The sequence below is a fragment of the Odocoileus virginianus genome, unplaced genomic scaffold (assembly GCF_023699985.2).
Source record: "Odocoileus virginianus isolate 20LAN1187 ecotype Illinois unplaced genomic scaffold, Ovbor_1.2 Unplaced_Contig_24, whole genome shotgun sequence".
NCBI classification, from domain to species: Eukaryota; Metazoa; Chordata; class Mammalia; order Artiodactyla; family Cervidae; genus Odocoileus; species Odocoileus virginianus.
The window spans coordinates 1,281,562-1,302,228 of NW_027224341.1; the positions used below are offsets into that span (position 1 = coordinate 1,281,562).

General features: G+C 39.1%; 1 protein-coding gene across 3 annotated transcripts in view; it reads right to left on the minus strand.

The window, feature by feature from the left end:
- The window catches only part of CYB5R4 (cytochrome b5 reductase 4), a 98,802-nt gene that overhangs the window by 37,015 nt on the left and 41,120 nt on the right, over positions 1 to 20,667 (minus strand). For 2 of the 3 annotated variants that reach the window (XM_070464462.1, XM_070464460.1), the window contains exons 5-9: positions 12,874 to 12,903; positions 9,920 to 9,980; positions 5,750 to 5,807; positions 3,831 to 3,924; positions 23 to 55 (exon numbers count right to left, since the gene is read on the minus strand). In XM_070464462.1, coding sequence (XP_070320563.1) covers positions 23 to 55; positions 3,831 to 3,924; positions 5,750 to 5,807; positions 9,920 to 9,980; positions 12,874 to 12,903 — 276 coding nt within the window. The remainder of the gene's footprint in view (positions 1 to 22; positions 56 to 3,830; positions 3,925 to 5,749; positions 5,808 to 9,919; positions 9,981 to 12,873; positions 12,904 to 20,667) is intronic. The other variant, XM_070464461.1, reaches the window with a different exon arrangement.

Below are 20,667 nucleotides of genomic sequence, written 5' to 3' on the forward strand. Positions count from 1 at the left end.
ATACATTATGTTGGTAGCTTACCAGAAAAATCTTCCTGAATCTCATGACTTAGGGCTGGAGAAAAAGAAAAAAAATTCAGTTAAGATCCAGCTTCAATTCCTACAGTCTACAAACACTGTATAAGATCATTCAAATGGTTCTTTCATGCACTATTTCAAATCTCTCAAATATATCCTAAGGAACCATAAGAAAAAACTGAATACAACAAAAACTTTGTTTTTGTTTTCTCAAATACTTTGAGAAAAATAATTTAAATATATTCCTTTAGTTGTTCCATTTCTCTCCTTATTAATTAAAGAGTAAATACTCAATTGCCCACAAATGGGTAAGCCACACTGGTTTAAGGATGGTCCCAGCCTGACAAATCCTGCAAACTAAGAAAGGAGCAGGGCAGGGAGAGAGGCAGCACGTGAAACACACAAGCTCCAGGCTGTGCGTATGTGTGTGTGAGGACAGGCCAGGTCTGGGTCTGGATAAATTTTTCTTTTCTTACTGTTCTCTAAGTTGGACAGTCATTAAGAATAACTGTATAAGAAAGATCTTCATGACCCAGATAATCATGATGGTGTGATCACTCACCTAGAGCCAGACATCCTGGAATGTGAAGTCAAGTGGGCCTTAGGAAGCATCACTATGAACAAAGCTAGTGGAGGTGATGGAATTCCAGCTGAGCAATTTCAAATCCTAAAAGATGATGTTGTGAAAGTGCTGCACTCAATATGCCTAGCAAATTTGGAAAACAGTGGCCACAGGACTGGAAAAGGTCAGTTTTCATTCCAATCCCAAAGAAAGGTAATGCCAAAGAATGCTCAAACTACCACACAATTGCACTCATCTCACATGCTAGTAAAGTAATGCTCAAAATTCTCCAAGCCAGGCTTCAGCAATACATGAACTGTGAACTTCCAGATGTTCAAGCTGATTTTAGAAAAGGCAGAGGAACCAGAGATCAAATCACCAACATCCTCTGGATCATCGAAAAAGCAAGAGTTCCAGAAAAACACCTACTTCTACTTTATTGACTATGCCAAAGCCTTTGACTGTGTGGATCACAATAAACTGTGGAAAATTCTTAAACAGATGGGAATACCAGACTACCTGACCTGTCTCTTGAGAAACCTGTATGCAGGTCAGGAAGCAACAGTTAAAACTGGACATGGAACAACAGACTGCTTCCAAATAGGAAAAGGAGTAAGTCAGGCTGTATATTGTTACCCTGCTTATTTAACTTATATACAGAGTACATCATGAGAAACGCTGGGCTGGAAGAAGCACAAGCTGGAATCAAGACTGCCGGGAGAAATATCAATAACCTCAGATATGCAGATGACACCACCCTTATGGCAGAAAATGAAGAAGAACTAAAGAGCCTCTTGATGAAAGTGAAAGAGGAGAGTGAAAAAGTTGGCTTAAAGCTCAACATTCAGAAAACTAAGATCATGGCATCCAGTCCCATCACTTCATGGCAAATAGATGGGGAAACAGTGTCAGACTTTATTTTTTTGGGCTCCAAAATCACTGCAGATGGTGACTGCAGCCATGAAATTAAAAGACACTTACTCCTTGGAAGGAAAATTATGACCAACCTAGACAGCATATTAAAAAGCAGAGACATTACTTTGCCAACAAAGGTCCGTCTAGTCAAGGCTATGGTTTTTCCAGTAGTCATGTATGGATGTGAGAGCTGGACTATAAAGAAAGCTGAGCACCAAAGAATTGATACTTTTGAACTGTGGTGTTGGAGAAGACTCTTGAGAGTCCCTTGGACTGCAAGGAGATCCAACCAGTCCATCCTGAAGGAGATAAGTGCTGGGTGTTCATTGGAAGGACTGATGTTGAAGCTGAAACTCTTGATACTTTGGCCACCTGACGCGGAGAGCTGACTCACTGGAAAAGACCCTGATGTTGGGAAAGATTGAGGGCAGGGTGAGAATGGGAGGACAGAGGATGAGATGGTTAGATGGCATCACCAACTCAATGGACATGAGTTTGGGTAAACTCTGGGAGTTGGTGATGGACAGGGAGGCCTGGCATGCTGCGGTTCATGGGGTTGCAAAGAGTTGGACACGACTGAGTGACTGAACTGAACTGGTGTCACATACTTTGCAGATGCTGTTGGTACCACAGTTGATGAAAGGGAAAAATCCGTGCCCTTCCAGAACTTACATCCCAGAAGGGGGAGATGTAAGTATTTTTACAAACATCTGTTCTAAAGTTCTGTATGTTAACATGATTCTGTGAAACTTACAATTTTGATTCTGATTTAATATTAGCAACCAGGAGTTTCACATTTTTGATTGCGGAGTTTTTGTTGTTTCATGCATATGCTAGCTACGGTTAGCTATGGTGTGAACAAAACTAGCCATAAAATATGTGAAACATAATAAATGCTGACACAGAAGTCTTTGTTAAAAAAAATCATGACAGATCTAATGAATAATATATACTTTTTTAGACATCTGAGTTTTTTGTTGTTGTTGTTAATACTCTTCCTAAGAGGAAATATATATTAGATCTTATGCTGGTAAAAAATAAGATAGGATGTATTTCCAGAAGAAAGGTTTAAGACTTGATGTTGATTAATCTAATGAAAGGGGGAAAATAAGAAACAAAAAACATTTATCAACTTCAATCACATTCAGGACTAAAGGTCCTTCGTTAAGAAAGCCATAAGCAGAATCCCAAGTCAGCTGAGTCTGGAGATTTTCAGTTTGTTTTACAAAAGTAAACAGAACATTCTTTACATAAGAATGCATTCTTAAGATAGTTTTCTTCTTGTTGACTTGGTTTGTTTCAGTTTGTTTCATTTTTACTTTCTAACTGGAATAAAATTACCGTCTTTAAAGGAGAAAGGGATGAAATCCTAGAGTCATTACAGGTGAGAAATGGATTAGGAATCTGCTATTAATACCTCTGATTCCAGATTTCAGTCCTGAGTTCTTTCTCCTGATACATTTGCAACCTCTCAGAACAGACAGAAGTGAATTATGTGGCTGGTCTCTGGCTGTGACGGGACAGGCAGCGAGGGTATAGTACAGCCTTGCAGCCCAGGCTACTGCAACGCAGCCGCTGACTTCCCATGACAGCTGGCAAGAGAGAGGCCAGTGGAACAGCACCTGGTGACGTCCACTCAGCAGGAGCACATGACAGGCAGGCCCCTGCAGATGTGTTTGCAGGTATTAAGTAATACGATCTTACAAAGCTGGGCCGGCAAGTATTTCATATGACTGATCTCAATCACGTCTAATCTAACCGTTTAAATTTGGAAAAAGTGAGGTCATACTGCCATTTGCTAGCCCTTTCACTAGTATAAAGAAACAATGGAAAAAAGGAAAGCAAAACAAAAACTGATAAAAAAATGACAAAGCAGGCTTCCCTGGTGGCTCAGTGATGAAGACCTGCCAATGCAGGAGACACAGGTTCTATCCTAGTCCAGGAAGGTCCCACAGGCCATGGAGCAGCTGGGCCCGGGCGCCACAACTACTGAGCCTGTGCTCCGAAGCCCGGGAGCTGTAACTACGGAGCCCATGTGCCACAACTACTAACACCAGCATGCCCTGGAATCCGTGCTCCACAACAAGAGAAGACACCACAAGAAGAAGCTCATGCACAGCAACTAGAGCGTAGACCCCACTCGCCACAACTAGGGAGAAAGTCCACATAGGAACAAAGATCAGCATAGCTAAAAATAAGTAAATAAATAAATCTTTAAAATGGCAAACCAAAATGACAGTAGCAGATAAAATATTATCATTATCAAGACTCTACAACCAGCTACGACTGTAAGTAAACAAAAGTTGTTTCCATGAATATAGAATAAGTTACTTACCAACATGTACAAGGTATGAATAATCCTTGATGACTGTCTCGGCTCTAAAGGAATCATCCCGATGATCAACTATTACTGAATCTAAATTGATATCCTTAAACAGAAATCGAAAAGAGAAAGTAAACTTTTTTCTAAACTCTATCATTATATGTTTAAGCTGATAAGTGGAAGTTCACATGGTAATTATTTACAGAGCCCACAAGCTAAATCCACATTATTCCTGTTTTTTGCTCTCTCATACAACCTCATTCTTCTCCTTCAAAGCATACATCATAACTTTAACTACATATTTGTCTATACTTAATGTCTACCTTACCCATTCATCTGTAAACTCTAAGCAAAAGGGACTGTCTTAACACAACTTCTTAAGCTCAGCTTATCAAAAAAAGCCCCCAAAACAATTCACTAACAACTTTTCAGATGTCTCTAGTTTCTACATAGCTTTGATGCAAGTTATTCTTGTGCCTGTCATTTACACAAGGAACACATCTTTCCACACAGTAAGCTCCCCCTTACCCTCAGTCATCCACCCTCTGTGCCTCACTGGTATTGCCAACGGGAAGAGATGGATCCCAGGCTCCCTAGGCCCTGCCCTCTTGGTTCTAGACTGCGTGGTGAGGAAGGAGTAGGAGGTGGGACAAGCAGTGCCCCTGGACATCCTGGCTCTTTCAGGCAGAGGCTGACCACTCCGGCAGGATCACCAAATCCTACTTCAGGAGGAGGAGGAACTCACTCACTCAGATGCAGTTCTGCCACGACACAAGTAGCATGAATTCTCGGGAATCCCTTGCTGCCAGAACTTGTCTCTAAATCTCTATGGTTCCTCAAGTGTGGAGACCCTGCAGGCTGCCGGAGGATGTGCCTGGAGATGGTGTACGTTGCCTGCTTATTCATCTGATTTCCCAGGTTGGACTATAAGCCTGGTGAGATCTCAGTCTCTATGAATCTGGCCCACCTGTAGATTTCTGAATTCTACAGCAGTGTCCATAATGAAGCAGTGTTCAATAAATACTTAATGAATGAGTTAATTCCCTAATTTTAGTTTCCAGAGGACATCTAAAGCCAGTTAGTAGCTTAAGCATACTAAGATACAGCAATACTCTCTCCTGTCTCTTGAATTACAATACATGTGCAGGAAACCAGTCCATAAGATGAAGTTAAACTGGGACTCTCACTGCTGTTCAGTTCATTTGTTCACTCGTGTCCGACTCTTTGTGACCCCATGGATTGCAGCACGCCAGGCTTCCCTGCCCCATCATCAACTCCTGGAGCTTGCTCAAACTCTTGTCCATCGAGCCAGTGATGCCATCCAATCATCTCTTCCTCTGTCATCCCCTTCTCCTCCTGCCTTCAATCTTTCCCAGCATCAGGGTCTTTTCCAATGAGTCAGTTCTTCGCATCAGATGGTCAAAGTACTGGAGTTTCAGCTTCAATATCAGTCTTTTCCATGAATATTCAGGACTGATTTCCTTTAGAATTGACTGGTTTAATCTCCTTGCAGTCCAAGGGTAACTCACTGCTGTTATCCATGCACAAAAACAAACAAAATCACAGAAGAGCATATAAAATAATGGATTGGCTGAAGGGTTTCTTCGGGTTTTTGTACGATGTTATGGAAAAATAGGATCGAACTTCTTGGCCAACCCACTACTTCCTGTTTTTTTCCTGAGATGCTATGGCTTGTTTGTTAGGAGCATATACTATGGAGCCAGCCTGCCTGGGATCACAACGTTAGCTCTGCCATTTACTGTGTGACTCTGCTAAATTATCTACTCTCTGTTTCTGCACCCGTAAAACAGGGATAATGAAAGGGTCTATCTCATAGAGCTGCTGTAAGTTAACACAAGATAAGTGCCCCGAAATGTGCCTGCATGGAGCTTATTATTTATTTTTTTCTGATGTTAAAAAAACATGTTTACCTTCTGTTTAGTATATATGACGATGGTGACTAAAGAGTCTGTTTGGAACCAGTCATAGCTGTAAAATATTCAAAAAAGAATGAATAGTTATATGCATTAACATAAATTAACCATTAAAGATATAATTTTAAAATATATACAATCAAAAAAACATATGACACAATAGATACATGATTTAAAACATGTATTTTAAAACCTACAGTAAGAAATATATTTTTTGTAGGAAACTTTTTCACTAAATAATCAGTAGTGTGAGATGAAATAACTCACAATTATTTCTCAATTTAAAATGCCTATACTTCCATGTTTATGCCCCAACCACTAATGCCAAAGAAGCTGAAGTTGACCAGTTCTATGAAGACCTACAAGACCTTCTAGAACTAACACCAAAAAAAGATGTCCTTTTCATCATAGGGGATTGGAATGCAAAAGTAGGAAGTCAAGAGATACCTGGAGTAACAGGCAAGTTTGGCCTTTGGAGTACAAAATGAAGCAGGGCAAAGGCTAACAGAGTTTTGTCAAGAGAACACACTGGTCATAGCAAACACCCTCTTCCAACAACACAAGAGATGACTCTACACATGGACATCACCAGATGGTCAATGCTGAAATCAGATTGATTATATTCTTTGCAGCCAAAGATGGAGAAGCTCTATATAGTCAGCAAAAATAAGACCTGGAGCTGACTGTGGCTCAGATCATGAGCTCTTACTGCAAAGTTCAGGCTTAAATTGAAGAAAGTAGGGAAAAACACGAGGTCATTCAGATATGACCTAAATCAAAACTCTTATGATTTTACAGTGGAAGTGACAAAGAGATTCAAGAGATTAGATTTTGATACACAGAGTGCCTGAAAAACTATGGACAGAGGTTTGTAACATTGTACAGCACGTGTTCATCAAAACCCCTCCAAAGAAAAAGAAATGCAAGAAGGCAAACTGGTTGTCTAAGAAGGCTTTACAAAGAGCTGACGAAAGAAGAGAAGTCAAAGGCAAAGGAAAAAGGAAAGATATACCCACCTGAATGCAGAGTTCCAAAACTCTGCATTCCAAACTCTGCATAAGGAGAAAAAAGAAAGCCTTCTTAAGTGAACAATGCAAAGAAAAGAGGTAAACAATAGAATGGAGAAGAACAGAAATTTCTTCACGAAATCTGGAGATATCAAGGGAACATTTCATTCAAGAATGGGCACAATGAAATGACAGAAACGGCAAGGACCTAAGAGAAACAGAAGAGATTAAGTAGAGATGGTAATAAAACACAAAAGAACTATACAAAAAATATCACAGTGATCCAAATAACGATGATGGTGTGTGATCTCTCACCTAGAGACTCCACACATCCTGGAGTGCGAAGTCAAGGGGGCCTTAGGAAGCCAACAAAGCTAGTGGAGGTGATGGAATTCGAGCTGAGCTATTTCAAATCCTAAAAGATGATGCTGTTAAAGTCAGCTCAATTCATCAGCAAATTTGAATACTCAGCATTGGCCACAGGACTGGAAAAGGTCAGTTTTCATTCCAGTACCAAAGAAAGGCAATGCCAAAGAACGTTCAAACAACCATAAAAGTGCACTCATTTCATGCTCAAGATCCTTCAAGCTAGGCTTTAGCAGTATATGAACCAAGAACTTCCTGATGTATAAGCTGAATTTAGAACAAGCAGAAGAATCAGAGATCAAAATTGCCAACATCCATTAGAGAAAGCAAGGGAATTCCAGAAAAGCATCTACTTCTGCTTCATTGACTATGTTAAAGCCTTTGACTGTGTGGATCACAACAAACTGGAAAATTCTTAAAGAGATGGGAATACTAGACTACCTTACCTGTCTCCTGAGAAATCTGTATACAGGTCAAGAAGTCAAGAAGCAACAGTAAGAGCTGGACATGGCAAATAGACTGGCTCAAAAACTGGGAAAGGAGTATGTCAAGTCTGTATACTCTCACCGTGCTTATTTAACTTATATGCAGAATACCATGCAAAATGCCAGGGTGGATGAATCACAAACTGGAATCAAGATTGCTGGCAGTAATATCAATAAGCTCAGACATGCAGATGATACTACACTAATCGTAGAAATCAAAGAGGAACTAAAGAGCCTCTTGATGAGGGTGAAAAAGGAGAGTGAAAAAAAGCTGGCTTAAAATTCAACATTAACAAAATGAAGATTGTGGCATCTGGTCCCACCACTTCATGGCAAATAGAAGGGGAAAAAGTGGACGATTTTATTTCCTTGGTCTCCAAAATCACTACAGATGGTGACTGCAACCATGAAATTAAAATACAATTTGTTCCTTGGAAGGAAAGCTATGATAAATCTAGACAGCATATTACAAAGCAGAGACATCTGTATAGTCAAAGCTGTGGTTTTTCCAACAGTCATGTACAGATCTGAGAGCTGGACAATAAAAATGGCTGAATGCCAAAGAATTGATGCTTTTGAACTGTGGTGCTGGTGAAGACTCTTGAGAATCCCTTGGACTGCAAGGAGATCAAACAAGTCAGTCCTAAAGGAAATCAACTCTGAATATTCATTGGAAGGACTGATGCTGAAGCTCCAATACTTTGGCCACCTGATGGGAAGAGTCGACTTGTTGGAAAAGACCCTGATGCTGGGAAAGACTGAGGGCAGGAGGAGAAGGGGCGACAGAGGATGAGATGGTTGGATGGCATCATCGACTCAATGGACATGAGTTTGAGCAAACTCTGGGAGATGGTGAAGGACAGGGAAGCCTGGCATGCCGCAGTCCATGGGGCTGCAAGGAGTCAGACACAACTTAGTAACTGAACAATACTTCATGTATACCAGTAGATACATGGATATATACTACAGGTATACCAACTTGGATTAAAACAAACCACCTCCTTGACAAGACACTTTTTATAAAGGTTACACATCTAAAATGCCTTGTATCAGAGCAATAACACAACATGTTTTCTGAAGGAAAATGACAAAGTCTACGTGCTTATTACCTTGACTCTTCCCTGTCACAAATATATTACCGACGAAATTAACTCACCATGGGTATTTAACAGTCAATAGCAAAAATTTAAGGAAACGCTACATCATGTTTTGTAAAACTTCTGATCAAATTGATTCAGTTTTTGTTCTTACTACCTGTACACAGGCCCCGAGTGTGAATCTTACAAGAGATACCTCAAGGTCCTTAACTTAAAATTGTATATGAAATAACAGATATAACAAGTATAGCAGAATGCTACTGTTACAGAATCACCTTGTGGGGAAAGGTGGTAAGAGAAAAATGACAAATAACACACATAACCCTAGGGCATGTGAAATATCATTAACAAAATTATATATGGATTGCTTAATTTACTAAGACAATACAATACATTTCCAAGAATTTTCATTAAGAAACTGATAAAACAAATTAGACATACAAAACAATGATGTTGTTTAATTGCTAAGATGTGTCTGACTCTTTTGCAACCCCATGGACTGTAGCTGCAGGCTCCTTCTGTTCATGGGATTTCCCAGGCAAGAATATTGGAGTGAGTTGCCATTTCCTTCTCTAGAGGATCTTCCTGACCCAGGGGTTGGACCTTCATCTCCTGCATTAGCAGAAGGATTCTTGACCACTGAGTCACTAGGGAAGCATATTGCAGTTGAATAAATTATGGATACTTGATCAATTTCCATCACATGATGGAATACAGACCAAAAAATGCCTTTGCAGAATATTTCATGACATACAAAATTGATCACAGAACATACTGTAATACTGATACTGTCAGAATAATATGGAAATAGGTACTACACGAATCAAAGTGGATAGAATAAAACAAATATTAAGAATATATATCTAGGGTTGATGGGAGCAACTTTTATCACTTTCTTTTGTATTTCCCCATGTTCCCAAGTTTGCTACCATGAATATATATGTGATAATCAGAAAAAAATAGTTTTAAATAGTTGTTTTTTTTAAGTTGTGGTATTTAAAATGGGTTAAACTTCAGTTATGCTAAAAATTCATATTTAAGGAACAGCTCATTTTTCAACAATGTCTGATAAATGAGGCAGTGCAGTTCTTGTGTCAAAAAAGCATGACTAATATAATAAGCAATAAATCAAACTTAGAGCCTTTTTTTAAATGTGCACATTTTGGTGTAGAACTGATTAAGCTTTAAAGAAAGTAAAATTAAAAAGCATACCTTGGAGAACTAGGACCTTCTTTGGCAAGTGTATCTGTCACTTGGCTCTGAGGAAGCATGCCTTCACAAAGAAAAATAAACAAGGTAACTACAGTTCATCTACATAGCATTTTTCTTTTCTTCACCCCATCTCTCCAGTAAACTTATTGAAATATTATAAAAGGAGACAAGTCACAAATATACTCCTCAATGAATTTTCATCTGTAAAATATACCCTTGTAACCAAGACCCTCCCTGCGCCCTCCCATTCACCACCTCTCCCCCAAGATAATCACTATTCTGATTTTTAACATCATAATTAGTTTTTGCCTGCATTTGGCCTTTATAAAAAAGTAGAATCATAAAACATGCTCTCTTTTGGTCTGGGTTTTTGGGACAGTTCCATTGATGTTGCAGTTAATGTCAAATTAGCATAATTAACAGTAAGCAATGAGTTAGGTCTGGAGTTTTCTGAAATGTTATCCATGCTGCTGAATGCATTAGTAGTTTGTTCTGTTTTACTACTGAGTATTATTACACTCTCTGAATATACCATATACCATATACCATATACTAGAATCTATTCATTCTATTGTTGATGGATATTTGGGCAGTTTTTGGCTATTATGTATAGCACTATTATTAATATTCTTGGTACATGTACATACTCATTCTTAAAGAACATCCATTTACATATCTGGTAGATATACAGGACATGAGTATGTTTAGCTTTAGTAAATACTGCTAAACAGTTTTCCAAAAAGGTCACACTAACTTACAATTTTTACCATAAGGGTTTGGATGCCTGGCTGCTCCACTACCTTGCTGACACATGGTTCTGTCTTTTTCATTTTAGATTTTCTTGTGGGTGTGTCTCATCACATTTTATTTTTATTTTTTTTTTTGTCTCATCACATTTTAAATGGTCACCAAGGCTCTGGTTTTTGACTTGTTTTTGAAAACTCTGAGAACAGGGAAGAGCTTCAGAGATTCTGTGAACATTAACTATTTTTCTTCTATAATAGGAGTGTACTCTTTGTGCAGGAAAAAAAAATTTAGGCTTTGGCAAGTCTTAGAATTCTCAATTAGAAGTCATGGTAATTATATAAAGTCAGTGTTGGGAGGCATCTAGGAGACATGGTAGTTTAGAGGTTTTCAAGATTCTTCTTATCCAGAGAATCTTCTGTTAAAACACTTAACAGAAATGTTAAGTGGACTTATGTCAATTTGAAGAAATTAGGTCTCTGGAGGAATGCTGGCTTCAGTGTTTTACATGAAGTTTAAATGATGACACAGGAAGCAGGCAGATGGTGTCTGTGAACGTGCAGACTTAACCACAGACACTCATATAAGCCAAATATTTGAGGCACACACAGTCACATAAAAGAGGTAACTATGCTGGCCAGACCACTGGACAATGTAACATCACATTTTTAAGGCCAATGTTAACTGAGATGTTAAATGCTATGCATCCAAAGGAAAGCAATGTGGCGGGAAAGAAAGTACCCAGACAATCAGTAATTAGCCTTTAAGGAAAGGCTGTTTGCCTAGCATTATGGAAGAGTAAAGTATGAGCTGAAACCCAAGAAGAGTCCTTCCTTTACTGCGGTGACCCCGTCAGACAAACAGATTCAGGTGGCACCATCACAAGCTGCATACATCAGTCTATAAGAAGACTGTTTTCCCTACTTGAAAAAGAAGAGGTCATTCATCTGGCAATCCAGCTTGTTAGCTGAATTTCTGTAACTTTCTTTTCCAAAATAGAAAGGAAAAAAAAATGCGTTTTAAAACATATATTAGTATTACAGTTCAGTCAGAGTAGCCCCAGGCAGTTTTGAAAGTCTCACACCAAAATTTCTGAGGGGTTAGGGGTAGTGTCAGTCATGATTCCAAATCACAGTGAATGGCTGAGGAGAGCTGCCAAGCCCAGAGAAGAGGTGATTAGTAGGCGACTCAGTATCTGCAGAGACACTGGAGGAGAGCCCTGTGCCTGAGGGAGAGGCGTCCTCAGCCTGGCATCGGAGGGGCAGCTCCTAGTCAGCGCAAGTGTAGTGAAGTCCCCTACACAAGACCCTTCAAGCCTCGAGCTCTCAAAGCTGCGAACGTGCATGCACGTGTCCGGGCACGTCCCTCAATCCCTGTGTGTGGTGTACACTGCCGCACGCGTGCATCCTCTACAAGTATTGCGCTTCTGTGTACTGTGCTGTACATTTCTGTATAGAGTGCAGTGTGCTAAGCTGCTTCAGCTGTGTCCGACTCTCTGCGACCCCATGGACTACAGCTTTCCAGGCTCCTCTGTCCATGAGGTTCTCCAGGCAAGAATACTGGAGTGGGTTGCATGCCCTCCTCCAGACGATCTCCACCAAGGGATTGAACCTGTATCTCTTACACCTTCTGCACTGGCAGCTGGGTTCTTTACCCCTAGTGCCACCTGGGAAGCTGGGTACAGAGTATCTTTATTTCAAGCCCAGGATACTGGGAAGCAAGTGCAAAAGCAGCAGTGATGCAACTGGTACCGCTGTACTTTTCAAAGTACTATAAGACTAAAAATGTTTTCTTTATTTTTTGTCTTCTTTATGTATTATTTGTGTGGGAAGTATTATAAATCTATTACAGTACAGTACTATATAGCCAATTGTGTTAGTTGGGTACCTAGGCTAACTTTGTTGGACTTAGGAACAAACTGGACTTATGAACACACTCTCAGAACAGAACTCGTTCATATATAGGGGACTTACTGTATTCCGGCTGAGGACAGATGAACACAAGCTCAGAGATGCCATAGAAAGGACTATAGATGGAGTCATGGCTTCAATAAGGGATCTACAGAGTCCTGTCAAATCCTCTAAGCTTAGGCAAGTAAGCACATCTTTTGCATAAAAATACCTAAATATCCCTAATAATTCTGTAAGGCAACTTTGTATACAATCATGTGAATGTGATGCAGTTTTTTACTATAAATGTATACGACTTACCATTTAAGACTTTCTTTTCCTCATGATAGTCTGTACAGCAGTTTAGGAAAATAAAAAAGTTAGGTAAGAAAAGGGTAACATCAGAGAAGATCAGTTTATATTATTGACATAAGGATAACAGCCCTCTTCTAGAAGGGCTTTCTTCAAGAAAAGCCCTGAGGATAGAAATAAGGCTGATAAACAGATGGCCTATCTTTTAAGTAAGTCATTTCATCTCTGAGGACTGCCAAGTCATTTCTGCAGATATTTGTCTCAGAATTCACTGGGCTTTCCCCTCCTTTTCTGGATTTTTTTCCCCCTAATATATTGGTGAATTTCTTTAGAAAGCACATAAAGAGCAGAGTTTTCTCCAGATTGTCATTATCTAAATTAGTCAAAACTATCCAAAATTTATTAGATTTCACTTTATATCAGAAACATACATATTAACCCAAAGAAAGACATCTTACTACCTTTCTCTCTTAACCAGGTGAGCACTTAAAATGATTATTCAAATTTAAATGGCCAAGTGCTGAAATATGTTAAGATTTTCACTTGTATATCAGTACGATCAACCATCAGGGTTATAAGCCACAAAAAGTTTAATGGGTGTTTTCTTTCAGGATGTCAACCAGCTCACAAATCTATATTATACCTTGATCATCACAAGTTTTATAAGCATATGTCAAAATAAAACCCTCAGCAAGTAGCCAGAGTTCTATTTAAAAAAATAAAGAATGCCAAGCTAACAAAAAATATTCAAGAAGTAAACTGAATTGATAGACATTACTTGTTAACACGACATCACCTTGTTTTGTAGAAAAAGAAACCAAAATATGTACATCAAAGCTTTCAAATTTTTTTATATTCTAATTTTCAATCAACTAGAGATCTCACAAAATTACTACCCCTTGTCACCCACATGTCATAAAATAACTATGATTAAGGAGGTCAGATAACCATTCTTTTAATTTATTTTTTCCCATCTTACTGAAATAAGTTCAGAGCTGAAAGGGATATTAACACACACCAAATTATCATCCATTCTCCTCACTGAAGGTTGAAAATAGAGGTCAGGACTTGTATGAAACTCATGGCTCTTCAGCAGTAAAGCTGATGTTAAACTTTATATTCCCTGAACTTAACACCATTTTTCTTAACATGCCATTGAGAGAGTTAATACTTTCTCAAAGGACACAAGACCTAAAGACCTTTTAAATTATGTCTCAAAATGAGTTTTGTTTCTCAACTTCTAGATATAAATCTAGTCATTAGTTTACAAGGGATCACTGATGGTCTGGCTTGGCAACTGACCTCCATCCAATTTCATCTGTCTTTGCTACTGTACTTGTGATCATTGGTTTTATCTTAGAACAAATACAAACTCACCATAACAAAGTAAATTAAGCCTATTTTCAGTGCACAACATATTTGGCAGTTCGATGAATCTCATTGATCATGTAAAATAATTTGCTTTTATCTAAGAGGCTCACAGATTTTAAACACTTCTCCCAAGTAATTTGTTTCTAGGGGGGAAAAAAAAAATCATCTCCTATGATTACTTCCCATCTGATGTGAGTAGATTTGAACCTGTCAGATCCTGCTAAATTAACTGCTTTTTCTTGAGCTTTTTTTTTCTTTAATATAAAAGGTACCAGCAAGAAGAGAATACCTACTTAAATGATTCAAAAAACCTTTAAAACTCTATAAGTCTTATCTTTGCAATTCTTTTGGAAAACTGAGTCACAGAAATAAGAGAGACTATTCTTTACTATGGAGCATATTCACAACTGAATCATTTTAGGCACGAGATACTTTCCTCTTTAACAAAAAACTTAACATTCTGTCTTGTTGACTAATTCTACTATTTGGTTGGCTCCATGGCCAAGAAAATTTGCATCTTCTTATAACAGTGGTCATGTATGGATGTGAGAGTTGGACTGTGAAGAAAGCTGAGCACCGAAAAATTGATGCTTCTGAACTGTGGTGTTGGAGAAGACTCTTGAGAGTCCCTTGGACTGCAAGGAGATCCAACCAGTCCATCCTAAAGGAGATCAGTCCTGGGTGTTCATTGGAAGGACTGATGCTGAAGCTGAAACTCCAGTACTTTGGTCAATTCACGTGAAGAGTTGACTCACTGGAAAAGACCCTGATGCTGGGAGGGATTGGGGGCAGGAGGAGAAGGGGACGACAGAGGATGAGATGGCTGGATGGCATCACCAACTCGATGGACATGAGTTTGAGTAAACTCCAGGAGTTGGTGATGGACAGGGAAGCCTGGCGTGCTGCGATTCATGGGGTCGCAAAGAGTCGGACACGACTGAGTGACTGAACTGAACTGAACTGATAACATTGGTCAGAGTGCATTACTCTGATAAGAGCCTCTGGTTTCTGGAGAGTGAAAGTCACTCAGTCATGTCCAACTCTTTGGGAACCCATGGACTGTAGCCCACCAGGCTCCTCTGTCCATGGAATTCTCCAGGCAAGAACACTGGAGTGGGTTGCCATTTCCTCCTTCAAGGGATCTTCCCAATCCAAAGAGCAAACCGACATCTCTTGTGGCTCTGGGATTCGTAGGCAGATTCTTTACCATTGAGTCACCTGGGAAGCCTCTAGTGTCTCTAGACACTGTCAAATGTCTGGCAGGGAGAAAAATCAACCCAAGAACCACTGGCGTATACCAAAGGAAAAGAAATTATTTAAAAGAGGATAACTTTAGTGAGGTGATCTCTACCTTACAAAAAGAAGTACCCAGGATTTCTTTCAAGGGTGAACCTTTCCAATTAAATAACTATTATTAGTTAAGGAAGGTATATATACCTACAAGCTTCACTATCTGAACTTTTAAACTGAGGTTGTTAGAACAGAATCCCTCTTCCACCTCAGATGTATTCTCCTGATCTATGGATCTAAGTGCTTTATAGTCAGTAGCTGCTTGAGAAAACAGGCATGAAAACTCAAAACATAAAGCATTAATATTAGAAATCATGATAAACCTATGAGAAATTAAGCAGAAACACCCAGGTGGTAAAGAATCTGCCTGCCAAAACAGGAGATACAAGAGATCTGTGTTCAATCACTGGGTTGGGAAGATTCCCTGGAGAAGGAACTGGCAACCCACTCCAGTATTCTTGCTTGAACAATTTCAAGGACAGAGGAGCCTGGTGGGCTACAGTTTATGGGTCACAAAGAGTCAGACAGGACTGAGCAAGCACAAGTGTGTGCATGCACACACACATATGCACATTTCTGACATGAGCTATGCCATTAGAAAATATTTTACAGAATGACCATCATTACAAATAAATGCTGGAAAGGATGTGGAGAAAAGGGAACCTCCTACACTACTGGTGGGAATATAAACCGTTGGTGTTTACATTCACTGTTGGTGACTGTTTGGTACAGTCACTAGTATGGAAAACAGTATAGGGGTTCCTCAAATATCTAAAAACAGTATTACCATATGATGGTGCTATGGTACCATAGCATAGGTACCATATGATGGAGACGACTCTTGAGAGGCCCTTGGACAGCAAGGAGATCAAACCAGTCAATTTAAAGGAAATCAACCCTGAATATTCATTAAAAGGACTGATGCTGAAGCTGAAGCTCCAACACTTTGGCCACCTGATGCGAAAAGCTGACTCATTAAAAAAGACCCTGATGCTGTGGCAAAGACTGAAGGCAGGAGGAGAAGGTGGTGACACAGAATGAGATGGTTGGATGGTATCACTGACTCAATGGACGTAAGCCTGAGCAAACTCCAGGAGAGAGTGAAGGACAGGGAAGCCTAGCATGCTGCAGTCCATGTTGGGGTCGCAAAGAGTGGGGCATGGCTCAGTGAATGAACAATAACCAGCAATCCCATTCCTGGGCATATATCCAGAAAAAAACTCTAATTAAAAAGATACGGACACACCTAACAACAAGTCACATTAGCCAAGACATAGAAACAATCTAAATGTCCATCAACAGATGAATGGACAAAAAAGACGTGGTACCTATATACAATGGAACACTATTCAGCCAGGAAAAAGAAAAAATCAATGCCATCTGTAGCAACATGGGAGCACTTATCATACTAAGTGAAGTAAGCCAGAAAGAGAAAGACAAATACTACATGATATCACTTATATGTGGAATCTAAAATATGACACAAATGAACCTATCTACAAAACAGAAACAGACTCACAGACATAGAGAACAGACTTGTGGTTGCCAAGAGGAAGGGGAGGTAGGGAAGGGATGGAGTGGAAGTTTGAAGTTAGCAGATGTAAGCTATTACATATAGGATGAATAAACAACAAGGTCCTACTGTATAGCACAGAGAACTATATTCAATATCCTATGATAAACCATAACAGAAAAGAATTTCAAAAACAGAAATTGTTTTTGAACAGAAATTGTCTGTGTGTGTGTGTGTGCATGTGTGTGTGTGTGTGTATATATATATATATATATGCGATTCACTTTTCTGTGAAGCAGAAATGAACACACTGTAAATCAACTATATTGCAATTAAAGAATATATATATTCTTTAACTGAATGTACATTTACATATATATACATATATACAAAGAAAATGTGACTATTTAAAAAGATTTCAGCTGGAGTTTTGTCATTTTTTTTCAATAAATAATTACTGAAAATCAGAAATGAAGGAACTCCCTGGTTGTCCAGTGGGCAGGACTCGGTGCTCTCACCATCTGGGCTGGGAAGTAAGATCCCATAAACCAGGCAGTGAGGCTCCTCCGCCACAAAATTAAAATTTTAAAAGTACATTTAGGTCTGGAATAGTGCTGTCGAGAAGAAGTATAATACAAGTCACAAGTATAATTTAAAATTTTCTAAAAACCACATTCAGTTCAGTTTAGTTCGGTTGCTCAGTTGCGTCTGCCTGTTTACAACCCTATGGACTGCAGCACGCCAGGCGTCCGTGTTCATCACGAACTCCTGGAGCCCACTCAAACTCATGTTCATTGAGTCCATGATACCATCCAACCATCTCATCCTCTGTCGTCCCCTTCTCCTCCCTCCTTCAATCTTTCCCAGCATCAGGGTCTTTTCCAGTGAGTCAGTTCTTCTCATCAGGTGGCCAAAGTACTGGAGTTTCAGCTTCAACATCAGTCCTTCCAATGAACACCCAGGACTGATCTCCTTTAGGATGGACTGGTTGGATGTCCTTGCAGTCCAAGGGACTCTCAAGAGTCTTCTTCAACACCACAGTTCAAAAGCATCAATTCTTCAGTGCTCAGCTTTCTTTATAGTCCAACTCTCACATCCATATCACATAACCAATTTAACAAAGTACAAAAAGAACAGGTCATATGTTTTTACTTAATACAATATATTCAGAATATTATCATTTCCACATGACAATGTAATCAATGTAAAGTTATGAGATATTTTACAATTTTTCATCCTAATTCTTAAAATGTAGCACTTATGCTTCCAGCACACATGAAGAGAATTCCCACACTTACTAGGCAGCCACATGTGGCCAGTGACTATAATAGACAGCAAAGGATTAAAAAAAAGGCAAAAAGCAAGAATATTTCTCATCTTTGCCAGAGAATGAAGTATTCCAAATAAATAAATCAGCAGTGACTGAAGCTCATCTTTTCAATCAAAGTTTCTCCTTTTATTCATTATTGATATCTTTCTAAAGCATGAAACAAACTACAGTCCTTTTTAAACAAAGGATTATAAAAAGCAGACTGATTTTTGGCTTGCTAAGCCTCGCTAGTATTACCTGCTTTATATTCTGACAGTTAGCTCTTCTGTGTCTTTTCAGACATCTCTCCCCCATTAGAAGCCAGGTGATAAATGGAAAACTGTCCTCTCAAATCTGCTCAGCTGTGAGGATGCCTATGAAATGCTACTTCTGGACCCTCCCTGCACTGGAGTCTGGCAGTCACCCCACCTAAAATATGGTGTTGGGGATCTTGTATGGAAAGAAGTCCATGTACAAAATTTCCCTTCAGTCTATCCATTGTCCCTCCCAACCCCTTGTAAATCCTCATGTTAGCAAGTCTCCCCATCTACTACCTATTGTCTCTGTTTTTATCCTCTATTCCCATTTCATCTAGAAGTTCTAATTGTAGATTAGAGCATGTGAATACATGCTTGAGTTTGCCATGGACAATCACCGTTTGCTGCCTGCCCTCTCTTGAATTAGTGTAACTACTAACAGAAGCCCCATCCTTTCTCAAATCCATCCCAGTTTGGACAATGACACTGCTACCTCATCTAATAGTTCTATCCCTAAGTCTCAGGCCAGTAGACTGCAATGATCAACTCTGCCCATAGATAAAAGGCATATGAAATACTCTTAAAAAATATTTCACTTTAATTAATAAATAATTCTTTAAAATAAAGAATATTCTTTATCTCTGACACATTAAACCCTTCTCTTCAGTTACTCTGTCCCTTTTACATGATCTACTCCTCTTGTTAGCCTGCAATTCAAACGATAACTTGTTAGACCTTGAAGTCTCTACTGTTTAAACAAACAAACAAACAAACCTGATCCATTTACTTGCAATCAACAGGTTCCTTCAGAATTCTTGTCTTTGCTTCCTAACACCTTTCAAGTTGTCTTATGTCACTACCTGTTACCGGCCACACTCCAGCAAAACATTTATAATCCCCAAAGGTTTTACAGTGAAACAGAGATTCACAACCACGCTCTCACATGCACTGTGAATAATGATGATAATACTTGATTTTTCCCAGAAACAATGCCATGGTAAGACACATCAGTACATGCTGATAATTACAAGGACACAAAAAGGGAACAGAAGGCATAAGCAGTCTTAGCGTCACATGAAAACGCAGCCGTTAACAGCAACACCCGCTTCTACTGCCCCTATCGAGTGCTGCTTCTAAGACATCGAGTGGTTAGCAAGCATTAGTTAATCTTCACAATGACTCTGGGATGTTTCATTCTTAAACCCCATTATACTGCTGGAGAAAAACAAAACAAAACAAAACTCAGGTCTGCTAACTGATGCTGAAGATCACACAAGCGTACGTACGAGTGTAATCTGAGGCAGAGATGAGATCTGAAGCCGTGTTTGTCTGTATGAAACCTGTGCTCTTTCTACAGATCATGCAGCCTCAGGAATCAAACTCAGGGCTACAGACAGTGTGAAAAAGGGAACTTTTAATTTATGAATGCAAAGTATTTCAGAGTCCATGTCTCATTCCAGGTAAGAAATACGTTTGCACTTTGCTGAACCAGGTGGTGAGAAGGAGAAGGAATACTCATGACGGTTTAGTCCTTTACTATTAAGATTCAGTCAAATCCTCAGTTTCCTCAACCCTGCTGATTTTGATTTCATATATTTGCTTTCATTAGTCTTTTAAAAAAATTAATTTATTTTAATTGGAAGCTAATTATTTTACAATATTGTAGTGGTTTTTGCCATACAATGACATTAATCAGCCATGGGTGTCTATGTCTTCCCCATCTTGAACCCCCCATCTACCTCCCTCCCCATCCAACTAACTTTATTTCAACCTTGTTATTAAATAAATTTAGGCTGTCATATTTTCTCTCAGAACTTTCAAGGTAATGTTCTATTGGCTTCTGTCTTCTACTGATATTCTAGTAAATTAGCTGTAACAGCTAGTAAATTACACGAGTAAATTAGCTGTCAATTTACCGGTTTCTCAGTGACTCTCTGGATGTTTTTCATATCTTCTCATTGTCTTGGTGTTCTTCAATTTGACTACAAAGAGACTATGTGCATATTTCTTTTTATTTATCTTGATCAGGATTTGGTGAATTTGCTATCTCTGAGATTTGTGAT